Genomic DNA, 12,787 nt, shown 5'->3' on the forward strand with positions numbered 1-12,787 from the left:
TGGCCTCTGAGGCGGCAAGAAGCGGGCGATGGCGTGGGTCAAGGCGCCACCTGCAAGAAGTGAGCAGCTGTCTGTCTGTCTGTCTGTCTGTCTGTGAGCCCTGCCCTCGTGTTTATCTGTTCCACCGTTGCGATTCCCATTAACACATGTTCACGTTGTAGGTTGGAGCTCGAAAATATGAAGCCTTGGAAATAGCCATCAGAGGTGCTTGGGATTGTCTTGAAGATGCTGGGAGAGAAAAAGCAATTAATTGTGAAAAGAGAGCTCTATGCAGACCCCACATTTCCAGCCAGTGATGCCTCTATATATTTTAACTATTGTACCCCGCTCGCACAATTCAGAGGCGAGATCTCGTGGTTGAGACCACAGGTGAGTTTGAAGACATAAAAGCTTGAGATGTTCAGCAAAATTGTACCTAAAGATAGCATATGGCAGGTAACATTGAATCATTGCTTTTGACTGTTTATAATTTTGAAATATAGAGATGATAACAGCAGTGCACATCAGTGTCATCAATGTAAGTTACATTTAAATCYGCGTGCTTGTTTGTAAGTTCATTTTGGATTTTGGTGTGGAACTTTTGAATCCCAGGGCTGTAACAGYAATTCAGATGTTTTATGATAAATGCGTTTCATAGTGAAATTATGTACATACAAACTTAAARGAGCATTATGTAACTCCCAACTTTTTCTGAATGTTACATAACTGCCTTCAAAGCAGATAGTTGGATTTTAAAGGTTGTTAGAAGAATGTTGCTGTAGAACAGTCACGGAGCCACCCGCAGACGGTGTATTGATTKATGGAACAATAAATGACATAATTATTGAAGATAAAAATAATCAAATCTTTCAGGCCTCAGCGTGGATCTCRTAATTGGATTTTCTAAGAGAAATATTTTTTTAAGCTTTCTTATTTGGCCAGATAGAATTAACAAACATGATTTCACAGAGCTCGGCATGTAWCTTTCTGCTTTTCTACCTTCCCCCTTGATTGCTGTTGAGAACTGGTCAGTTAATTTCCGTCTTTTGCAGTATTTACGGATATATGYTGTTCACGACTTTGCATTTGAAATCATCTTTCATTACCAAGTAATCTATTTTTATGTGTCCTAGAAACTGTTCTCTTATGGGAATTTATATATATCTATATATATKTTTTTTCCAGCTTGTGATATGCAGTGCTATGTGAACGACCTCAATTCTGTAACAGTCAAATCTCTAACAAGAGCCCAATTAATTATGTTGTGTTTTACTTACTGACCTCTCTGTTGAGATTGCTTTTCATAGTGGTATCTGTGTACTAAAATCTCAGGGARCTAGACTTACCTCTCATAAAGAACCTGCAGTTTATCAGTAAAGCAGTAATTTTTATTATTTTCTTCTTAGCAAGTGCCTAAAGAAGAAATATTCTAGAGGTAAAAGCTCCCTTCTTTTGTGAAGAGTCTCTGGAGCTTTTCTGTTCCCTGAAACACAGCCTTTCTTACAGTATCCTGTAGGATTCAGCTTTAAGTTCTCCCACTTTTGTTTTTCATTTTAGGAAATCTGTTCTGCTCCTCGGTTATTTTCAGACAAGCCACAGGATGTACAAGTAAAACAAGGGATTTTGGGAGACTGTTGGTTCCTGTGTGCCTGTATAGCTTTGCAAAAGAGTAAATATCTACTAAATAAGGTATAGAGAAGTTTCTTGTTTTGTGTTTCAGAAATTTTCATCTTCAGACATATTTGTATGTTCTTGAATCTGTGGCATCCATTTGGACCTAAATTTTCTTATATTCAGCTTTTACTACTTCTGTTTTATCTTTTTTTTTCTATGCTCTATTCCAAACGTTTAGTACATTTTAAAACATTGATTTCCTTTAAAAAATCACTATTTGCCTTGACTTTGACTTCTTTTTCTGCAGGTAATCCCTCCAGGTCAGCCCAGCTGGACAGATGCATCCTATCAAGGCTGTTTCACTTGTCGGATCTGGCAGTTTGGCCACTGGGTGGAAGTAACCATTGATGATCGCTTGCCTTGCCTGGGTGGTAAACTCTGCTTTTCCCAGTGTCAGACAGAAGATTTGTTTTGGCTTCCACTGTTGGAAAAAGCTTATGCCAAGTATGTGAACACTGTTACTGGGGGAAGTAAGGGGGGTAGAATACCTTATCTTGCCACCACTTATTTTATCTAACTCTTTTGGGTATATTTAATTTGCATATAATTCAATACAGAGTACAATGGTTGCCATTTTTTTACATGTTAAGTTATGTAGAGTTCTCTCTTAAACTGTAAATGTGTTGTATTTCTGACTGTCTACAGAGTAAAATACTCTTACAGAGAGAACTGGAGTGAGAAGTAAGAGGTGAAACTAGTTATCACCTCGTGGGTTCAAATGATGATTATTAGGTCACTATTCATTTGTTATCTAATTTATGAAAATCAAAGCTTTTAGTCATGCAATATTTGAGGATAACTGAGGGCTCAGTAAAAAGCAGTCAGCATGAAATATATTCACTGAAAACAACATTACACCTGTTTATGCTAATGAAGGCTCTCGTGAGTGTTTCACTGCTGCTTTTGTTTATGTAGCTTGTTTGTTCATTTACATATTTTTGACAGGAGAAAAAATGTTTTTTTGGAGGGAWAATAATACATTATTAACATGTTTCACAGTGTAGCCACCAAATATTTTGTTAAACTAGCAAAATGCTAAAGTGAGTCCAGGCAGACAAAACATTTTGAAGACAAAGCTTGCTGGTAAGAGAGGCACCAAGGGCCCAAAAGGACTTGAAAGAAAGTTTGTGGTTGCCAGCAGAGGGCAGAAAAAGACTTTAATTATGAAGTAATTTCTTCAGCTGTAGATATGGTGAGCCTAAGCTGTAAAGCAGGCGTCGCATGTTAAAGCTTTTCTGTATCATAAGTTTGAAAAGCAGTCTTCCTCATGTGCTTGTCTTCTGTAGAACCTTGTCATTCTATTTTAGTGGTCTTTCTCTGATCTATTCTGCTCTGTTTTGCACTGACTGCATCAGACAGAATAATTCTTTGAATTACTTAGAGTTTTGAAAAGAAATACAAGTTGGTTGTTGATTGCAGAGTGAATAAAGGTTACTTTAAGAAGAGGAAGAACCGTCRCTTCTATAAAGTGCAATTATGTATGAAGGATGATATATTACACAGATTATAAGGTACAAATGACTAGAATTATGAGTGCCTTTATTTTGTTGTGCTATTCACAAAATAAAATTTTCTTTCTTTCTTCCCCCGCCCAAGACTGCATGGATCTTATGAACAATTATGGGCAGGACAGGTAGCAGATGCTTTAGTTGATTTGACTGGAGGTATTGCTGAAAGATGGGCCCTGAAAGACCCTGGAAGAAACATGGAGAAGGAAAGGACTGGTTTGGTTTTGGAGAAGACAGTGTTCAGGAGATTAATGAACCTGAAGGAACAGTGTGTAATAAGCTGCTCAGTCCTCAATTCCAGAGAAGGTAACAGTAAAATTCCTCATATTTTTAAGCTCAACTCTCAATTGAGCAGTGCCAGGCTGCCAGCAGTAGTGTAGTGTTGATTTTGCTGTCTTATGGTGCAAATATATGGTGAAAAAAAAGAAAAAAAAAATTAGRATTTGTAGACGTTCAAAACAACAAGTAAATACACTTAAAGTATTTTTGTTTCTATATGGTCACGAATAAAATGAGCTGTTTGTCTTTTATGCTGTTTTTATACTGATTCACTTTAGCTCAAGATCAYTTTCAAAACAAAAGAGTTTAATGTCCTTCACTAGAAAATATTAAGTTCTTTAGCTTGCCTTCTGATATTGTATTCTCTTTCTATTCAGGGGCAAGCGAATTAGGAGAATTTCATGCTTTTATTGTGGTAGACATCTTGAATCTTTCTAAAGTGTCGGGCAAGGAAATCTTCCTACTGCGGATCCGAAATCCTTGGGGGAGGCGGTGCTGGAAGGGTCCCTGGTGTGAGGGGTGAGTAGATTTATTTGTGAAAGAGTTTTGAAGCATGAAGTGTATCTATGTATTGCAAAGGTGAATGTTGCTCATGTACTGTGGTGGAGGRAAGAGGCTTCAGTTTATATATACATATATATATATATTTTTAATATTGAGTAGCTTTTTTATYTCAAAGCATCATGCCATTTTTTAGAGGTAAATTTACAGACTTAGTATGTTAGTTTTCTTCTGTTTCCCATTTTTGGGAATTGTTTTTGTCTTTTGCTCTGCAGTTGGTCTAAGGCTGTGACTTGCAGTTGCTCAACCTGACTTKGATCTTTCCATATGATCTCGTTACAGAGTTGCCAAGTGTAAGGAAGGTTGTAGGTATGAAACAAAAAGTAGCAGAAGGAAGAAAACTTGTGTGTTCTCACGCTGCAGATTAATACGAGCCATAGAAGCCGGATTTGGTGTAGAGTTTGTGTAAAGCAGGGACATATTTTAAAGAAAACACAGAACTGTATTGAGTAGTCAGGTTAAAATTTTGAGAATGAAGGGACAGACCATATTGGTCTATTTAAAAAGTTTGTTTTGTGCAATTCTTTAATGTATTTTTGTTTTGGTTGAGTTTTTCATGTGCTAAGCCTGATTGCTAAAAGCTGATGATTGCTAAACAGTAACTTGCCAAACACTTGTAAGAGGATTTCATTTCATCCAGCAGCCTTAGAACCCAGCCTCAGTAAAGGGCAAAACTCGCCTTCATTGTTAGTGAAGCAGAAGTACTAGCTTTTAGTGGGCACTCCATAACGAGTTTTTATTTTGGTTTGTCATGGCTTAGCTAGCAGACTTATAGGGATAACCTTCTGCTCGCTGCATCCAAATAGTTTATTTATTTATTTATTTATTTATTTATTTAATGTTCGCTATACAGCATTAAAAGTCTTTCAGAATAATCACAGTGCAGCTCGATGCACTTCTTCCTGCACAACTCAGGCACTTGGGACACTCTACTGTCTGTTATAAGCAAAATACCTGAAAATATGCTACTGTATTTCGTCCGGTGCTGGGTTTGTTTCTACGTTTTCTGTGATTCATACCTTCTGTTGTCCATCTTGCTCACTAGCAGTGTGTGTGCAGAAGTATTGTATGCAAGTATTTGATAATAAAATGAAGAAATGTGGTTTTATTGTGCTACATGGAATATTTGATAAAAGACTGTTACAGACTTTTATGGACCAAGAACTAACTTTGAATTCTGGCTTACTGTGTGCAGTGGTGAAGGATGGAGCCAACTGAATCCAGTAGTCACCTCAGAATTGCTCTCTCAGATCCAAGAGGGAGAGTTTTGGGTTGATGAAGAGGAATTTTTTAAGGAATTTGATGAGATTACCATGGGCTTTCCAATCAATGAGGAAGGACAACTTCAGAGCCTCTATACAGGTATGGTATACAAAAAGATCTATTTTGGTACAAATCATCTGATTTTAATGGGAAGGGCAATTTGAATTGCAAACCCTGTAACAAGATTATAATTTCTCTTTCCTGGTCTTTCCCTTTCTTCCTGACCAGTAGGCCTCTTCTGGCTTTGCCTCTCAAATCTTGGTCATGAATATCTGTTTGAAGAAAGTGTCAGGGTTATCACAGCATTTGTTTTTCTGTCCTGGGGAATCTACCCAAATTCTGCTATATAAAATTAAATTATTTCCAGTGGCTGAAGTCTGTACCATGATTTTCTTTATTTCCTTCTTTATTATTTTGTTCTCTTAGAGAAAGTGCTGTTGCACTCTCAGAATCTTTTTGGATCCTGGGTGAGAGGCCAGTCTGCAGGTGGCTGCCGAAACAACAGCAGCTTCCCTACCAATCCTAAATTTTGGCTGAGAGTCTGTGAGAAGAGTGAGGTGTGCATTGCTCTGCTGCAGAAACACAGGAAATACAGTCCCGACTGGGCTGGAAGAATTCAAAATCTGACTCATTTAGCAGAGAAAAATCTCTCTTTGACTGAAGGCATGCAAAGAAAGAATTATCAAGCAGTGGGTTTGCATGTCTGGAAGGTAATTTGAAAGTGACGTTTTTCTCTTAGCAAATGGAAGTTTGTACTCAAATATCTGACTATATCCTTCTTTTTCTACGGCAATGATATGATTCAATAGTTCAGACATTTTGCATCTCTGATTTATGCTAGAATGATCCTGTTTGTCTCATAAAGCAGTTACTGTCTGTACAACTTAATAGTGGACTAGTACTTTGTTCTCATCTTTTGAGTGCCAAGTAGCAGAACTGTTCCAAATTAGTGCATGACATTCCAGGCTCTTTGATGATGATTCCTCATTTCCGTTTTCTGGTTGTTAAATTTTTCTGTTCTCTCTGATGTTCAGCTTGTTTGCTGATACTCTATTTCTTTCTTGTTCCTTGCATGTTTGAACAATGCTTAATCATGTTCAATTTGATAAAAGCTCATAATCTTTCTAAAACACCACGCATCATTATGCATTTATTCTAGGTGGAGAAGAAGCGATTTAACCTTCCAAAGACCCTCTCCACTCCTCCAGTTGTAGGTACCATCTGCCATTCCTATGACAGAGAAGTACATGTTTGCTGCGACCTTTCTCCTGGGTATTATCTTGTTGTTCCCAGCACTTTTCTAAAGGATGAAGTAGGGCATTTCTTGCTCCGTGTATTTTCGACAGGAAGGATCTCACTCAGGTAGGTTTTAAGAAAAATAGAAAATTTCATAAAATTGTACTGACGTACAGATGAACTACCAAATTGTGAATGCCTGAGGAAGTTTACCAGCTTTATGGTAACATGCTTGAAAGGATCACTACATATTGTGTCCTGTCCAGTCTATCCATATACCTTGCAGTACAGCATAGACTTTTTTATTGGACTCTTGTGGAATCAGTGCTTGCTGATCCAACAGGAGAAATGAGCAATGTCAGCCAAATAGCTTTGGATTGGTTCTGATTTTTTAGACTGTAGCAGACTACACAGCTATCTCAACATATTTAAGTCAATTATTCATGAGTAGTTATGTGTTGATGACCACAGACTTGAAGAGAATACTTAAGAAAATATAGTGATGAATATTTGTGTGCAATTAGCAGTTACCTTCTTTCAATMATACTGAAAGAATCTGAAGTTATCTAGTGGCAGCTTGCAGCAGGTAAGCCATATACAGAGGTATAATGCAATGTTGGCAACAACTTCAAAAGATGTTAGCATTTCTTGATATCATGGCAATGAACTATCAAATCATATCTCCTTGACAGGAGCTGGCAAGCCATACTACAAAACATACATTAATCATTTACTCTGCAGAATTTAAAATCAAGATTTAGACCATAGAAAGGTCTGCAAAACTATAATGCTGATTTTGCTGAATGGGTTCTGGATGTGGACTTTGTCAGCAATATACAGTTTTTGGACAAATTGCAGCAGTTGCACTTCAGGTGATGGAATAAATTTTGCAATAATAGTTAAGTATAACAATCTTTAGAGACTAAACCAGACTTGCCAGCATTGATATGTGTCTAGAATGGGCAACCCTTAGAACATCAGAACAGTTGTGGACAAGTTCTCAGCAAATGTATTTTCCTTCCAAATAGGAGGTAAGAGCAGATGAAATGCTTGAAGTTATGCTGAAGTGTGGTTTCAAACACTGCAGAACTGATACCAAATAGTTTGTATGGTTGTGAGAAGCAGTACTGGACTAAGAGCAAAATGTGAGATAATGTTAGAAACAGTGGTGAAGTCAGCAGGCAATATGATAGGCTCCTCTGATTAAATATGTAGTGGATATTAAAAAAAAAAAAAACAGTTTTTACCCTGACTTTGCTGATAGTCTCATGTGTACCCAAGAAACTCTCAGTTGTGTCACTTTCTGCTATGAATCACAGCACAAAAGTACTGATGTATAAACTGTATTATTGCACGGTTGTATAAAAATGTCTGTGACTTTGTGCCAGAATTCATGTATGCTGTGTTGTTCTTTTGGAGTTCTGTGACTTATCTAAGGACTCTGAGTTTTATGCTTCTCCTGCAGGAATAGAATTGTTTTTATTTAAGCTTATGCAATACTAGTTCTTTCTCCGTGAACTTGGTGCCTAGATATGTTTATTGAAGTTGCATTTTGTACATTTAGTTCCTTTTTCTCTTTTACATTTGATAGTGAGATAAAACCACCACCCACTGATGCTCCGTTCTGTGAAGAATTTCCAGCAGGTGAATGGGAGACAGTGCAGCTGCAGGGATGCTGGAAAAATGGTCAAAGTGCAGGAGGTAGCAGGAACTTCCCCTCCTTCCATATCAATCCCTGCTTTCCCCTCTCCATTCCTGCAGGATCAGGAAAAAGCAGTGTGAAAGTTACCCTCCGTCAGCACTGTAAAGACAGCAAGTGTCGTCCAATAGGTTTCCATGTTTTTCAGGTAAGACTTCTGGTTAGTTTGCTCATTTGTCAAATGTAAAGGTAAGCTTGACAGTTCATTGTCCCTTGCCCTGGGTAAGGAAAATGCTGCTTCTAGGAAAAATGTAGGCTGATTGTATGAAGTAATGGATATGAAAAAAAAGCCAAAAGATTGGTTGTAATAAATTCTTCCAAAATCCTAAATTAGTTTAGAAATGATGAACTCTTGGCTTTTAGGATGACTTTTAATGTCATAGATGATTGACCTTGAATAAAACTACACAGTTGTTTTTTTTAAAAAAAAAGGTTTGGACTTATCTCACTTGAAAATTGTGAGTTGAGATGTGAAATATTTAAAAAGATGAGCATGATTTTTTTGCTCTTTCCTTTGCAGGTACCTAATAGAAACTGGAAACCTCAAACTTCCTCTTTTATACATTTAGAACCACTGGTTAGCTGTGTCCCTCACTGCTACTCACAGGAAGTAAGCCAACTTTGCAGACTTCCTGCAGGAAATTATGTTGTTATACCTTCTACGTACTTGCCAAATACAGAAGGCAGTTTTACAGTAATCATAGCAACCAAGATAGACAGGTAAAAAGAGATTGCCTTTTGTTTACATTTATAGTTTTCTCAAGTGCTTTTATTGTGGAACGTTCGGGTACAGTTACTGTAGTAATGTGATTTTATTTTTTGTAAAACTTTTTAGTCTTTGTATTAATGATTCATTCACAAGCACCACTTACAGTTTTGACTGTGTTGGAAGCATGACTTAAAAGTATTTATTACTGAACAATCGATACGAAATTAACAGGTTCATATTGCTGGAAAAGATGGCACTGAAGCCGCAAAGTGTCAGCTGCATTCAGATATTAGGATTTATGACAAAATTTTACTATTGTTTGATAAATGAGATAGTTTCTGAGAAATTGTAGTAAGTTATAAGGCTTGTTCTAGGTAGTTTCTACTGATGTGAATAATAATAGGATAATAGGTCTGAATTGGAGGTGGTAGATTTTCCAACATTCCTTGTGTGTAGGATTGTGGAGCGAAGCCTAGCTTAACATTCTCCTCTTTTTAAAATAGAATAAAAAGATTGATGAAAGATTGCAGAATCTCCCAATATCTTGAGTAGAAATAAGTGTGATCTTGGATTTTTGACAGGAAACGCATTCAGAGCCGGGAGACACTTGGACAAATATTGCAAGAAGTGAGTGCTACCTTTAAACTCGTTCAGTTACTTTAAAAGGTGATGCAGCAAYATCATTAAAGCTTATGTATTAGCTAGTGTTGAGAGTCATACATTGCAGACAGGACTTTTAATGCTCTCATTGTTTTTCTTGGTTTCTCAAACAGCAAAATAGCAGTTCTTAGCAACTGACAGACTTGTCTTCTTACACTAAAATATGAGGAAGCTTCTCAATGGCTRTTTTCTAAAGTCATTATTTTCTCCTTCAAGTCCTTTCGCAGCAAATCCTTCTGCTGTAATGTCTGTGAGAAGTTGGATAATTAGTGATGAGTATATGATAGTACTTAAAATTTATATTTGTTCACTCTGATGCATTCATTCTTTGTGTCACCACAGATCTGCTTGTTTTAGTAGTTTGTTGTGGTTTTCTTCTACCTGGTTGACACTAATATTGATTGGGACTCCTAGATGTTGGTATTTAGAAAATTCAATGATGCTAAAATGTTGTAAAGACTCAAAAGAGAAGGGRAAGAGCAGTCCAAAGACTCGTTTGCAAAAAACTAGAGTCTCATGTTTTTGGAGTTTTCTTCACAAATCTGCACACAAAGTATCCTTATAATTTTCATCTTCATTGATGTGTGAACTATTTTGGTAAACTTAACCTATTTAACATATTGATGATGATATTTTGCACTTTTAGATATGCATGTGTCCTTAAAGGACTGAATGCAAGTTCTGGCTTGCTGATAGTTATRGCATTTTTACTTGGTGAAAAGGAGAGCTCTGAATGGATTATTTTAACAACTTCAAAGATATTCAGATATTCAAAGATATCTGATTTAGTTGTTGGGTCAAAGCATGGCCTTGCTTGTTGTGTAGCATCAGGACCATCTAGGTACTTGATTATTTGAGGCTTTGGCTAAAACAAAACAGAATCCTAGGATACGTTCTCCTCACTCAAGATTAGAATTGGCTTACCAATTTTCCTATTCTAGGTCATGTTGACCAGTCATTACATTTTGTTCTTAAAACTATACAAACATTATGGATTTTTGTGTGCTTCACAGAAACTGGCCAAGACCTGTATGTACTTTTCTCATGGTGCCTGTTGTTCTTAGTATTTAGCAGCTAAAGCATGTAATGAATCTTTTATTGTTGTTGTTTTGGAAACAAAATATTGCGAGGCTACTAGTACAGAACAATACAGAACATATGCAAAGATATGTTCTTATATTGGTCCATAAAAGTAGCTGAATTTGAGAAATGGTAATTGCTGAAATCAAGGGAACAAACAATCCAGGATTCTTTAGGACTTGGAGATTCAGAAATGGCAAGCGACAAATCTTGTTGATCCCTGAATATAATTTCCAACAGGATTGGGCTTTTCTACAGGCTGATTTTTAAATCAGTTAAAGCTTTCAGAGAGTTAACCTCTGAAGGAGTTACTGTGCTCTACTGAGAAGCTGGGCTATTCTTGTGCATCAGAGCACAACTGGATGTCAGTGGATTTTTCTATAGGTTTGTCTATGAGTTCTCTCACTGCTTTAAAAAAAAAAAAAAAAAAAATTGTTTGTCAGGAAGAGTTTACATGATGTTATTGGCCTTAATTCCTAAGGCTCTCTTCTCTCTGTTTTACTTGAATTCCTTATAAAATTCTTTTCTTTCTTGACATCTAAATAAAAACTAGCTCATGTAATATATATATATATATATTTTTCCTACCTTTTTGTTTTCTTATAGGTCTCCATTACAACAGTGATGAAAAAGTAACCTGGAGTTCTCACTTGATAATTTTGGGAAGCCTAGGAACACCTCATCTCTTGCTGTTTCCAATTTTAAATGGAGTGACAAAGAAGAAAAAATTAATCTAGCTTTTCACTGGTACCAACTGTCAGGCCTACAGTGATGGGTCTGTTTTAAAAACAAAGCAAACAAAGCCTCCATAATCATATGCGCTCTGGATATTTGTTCTTTCTGTATGGTTTAGAACCAGCATTGTACAGCAGGTCTCCATAAGGTACCTCAATTCTTCACACATGCAAGTGGAGAATATGTGCATGTATTAATCCACGCTATGATTTTTAGAACAAAAATACAAAACTGGATGTGCATAATGAAATAATATTTGGGAAAAAAATAATCGATCTTCCAGAGTAGCTTCAGGAACATAGAGGAAAGAAACTGGAGTCTTTTTTTTTTTACGACAGGATATACCTCAAGAACCATGAAAATACACTGGAGTAGAGAATGCTCAAGTTGATAATCTACACTGCCAGTCATGCTGCTGAGCACTTTATCATGGACCCTTTGCTAACCATGTAACTGGTAGGTTGAGAAGGAAGATTTTTGGTGAGTTTTTCTTTAATGAGCCACCACAAAGGAAAAATATCAGACTTGAAACCTTTTGTTTATGAACTATAATGCAGGACTGCTTTTATAAATCTCTAAGAATGGTGTTTTATGCAAAATTTACCCTCACTGTAAGAAAATCAAAGTTTGAGATTTTTTTTCTTGATTTCTGTTAGAAAATATTTCTTACTCATGGAGGGTTTTTAAGATGCTATATTTTCCTCAATAAAAATGGAGTAATGTTACAAACTTTTAAAATGTCTGTTATTAAACATGTGAAAACTGCCAATTATGTCTTTGTTTTCTAATAGTAAACCKTGCAATGTTAGAGCCCTGGTGTTTTTAGCAAATAAGAGATGAACACTGGAAACAGAAGACGTGATTATCCTCTCTAACATGACTAGTATTTTACTTTTAGCTCCATCCCAGCATAATTTGCTCTTAGTCCCCTTGAACTTTGAAAACTGAAAGCACCTTGCAGCTGAATTTTAAATGGTCAGTTCTTTGCACATCTGTTATGGAAGGGTGAGGCAAGAAAAGGAAAGATTAGGAGTGCCGAATCCCTGATGTGCAAAGGACCATGTCTGGTGCTTGTTTTAACAAGTATTGACATCTTTTATTGATGCCAATAACACCCTCTTGGGAGGTAATTTTCCAGTAGTAAATTGTTGAAACGATAGTGTTTCTCAGAAAATAGTCTTGGAGAAGAAAAAACCTTTCTGAGAAAAGCACCTGGATTCAAAAGAACTGGTGACACAGGGAACAGGTACTGACGTAGTAGTTGAAAGAAAAAGAACTGTCATGATAATTGGCCCTTTTTGCAAACACTTGTGTATGTGCTGAAGTTTGTGACATTATATAAAGCTACCATGGAGAGTGGAAGGAAAAGGAGTCAAAAATGAGTGCATGTACACCGGTAACTTT

At 36.6% G+C, this 12,787-nt stretch overlaps 1 protein-coding gene across 3 annotated transcripts; it reads left to right on the forward strand.

Annotated features, from left to right (window-relative positions):
* CAPN10 (calpain 10) lies at positions 1 to 11,290 on the forward strand. 3 transcript variants are annotated; one of them, XM_026045411.1, is made up of 14 exons: positions 1 to 59; positions 162 to 369; positions 1,537 to 1,668; positions 1,901 to 2,097; positions 3,250 to 3,467; positions 3,818 to 3,959; positions 5,197 to 5,363; positions 5,691 to 5,974; positions 6,424 to 6,626; positions 8,092 to 8,144; positions 8,262 to 8,347; positions 8,720 to 8,919; positions 9,490 to 9,535; positions 11,255 to 11,290. In XM_026045411.1, exons 2-14 carry the CDS (start codon positions 226 to 228, stop codon positions 11,282 to 11,284), a joined length of 1,902 nt encoding a protein of 633 aa, XP_025901196.1. In that variant the 5' UTR covers positions 1 to 59; positions 162 to 225; the 3' UTR covers positions 11,285 to 11,290. The 3 variants fall into 3 exon arrangements, with proteins under 3 accessions (XP_025901196.1, XP_025901195.1, XP_025901197.1); XM_026045410.1 differs by having other exon boundaries at positions 8,092 to 8,347; XM_026045412.1 differs by lacking the exons at positions 8,092 to 8,144; positions 8,720 to 8,919; positions 9,490 to 9,535; positions 11,255 to 11,290 and having other exon boundaries at positions 8,262 to 8,340.
* Positions 11,291 to 12,787: the final 1,497 nt, after the last annotated feature.

Source organism: Nothoprocta perdicaria, unplaced genomic scaffold (genome assembly GCF_003342845.1).
Source record: "Nothoprocta perdicaria isolate Ctin4 unplaced genomic scaffold, notPer1 scaffold_4, whole genome shotgun sequence".
Classification (NCBI taxonomy): Eukaryota; Metazoa; Chordata; class Aves; order Tinamiformes; family Tinamidae; genus Nothoprocta; species Nothoprocta perdicaria.

Excerpts from the sequence above, each read along its gene's own strand:
- CAPN10 (XM_026045410.1), top strand. The coding sequence starts at position 226 with ATGCTGGGAGAGAAAAAGCAATTAATTGTGAAAAGAGAGCTCTATGCA. Across the intron at positions 3,468-3,817 it reads AGTCCTCAATTCCAGAGAAG|GGGCAAGCGAATTAGGAGAA; the intron begins GTAACAGTAAAA and ends CTTTCTATTCAG. Across the intron at positions 5,975-6,423 it reads TGGGTTTGCATGTCTGGAAG|GTGGAGAAGAAGCGATTTAA; the intron begins GTAATTTGAAAG and ends CATTTATTCTAG.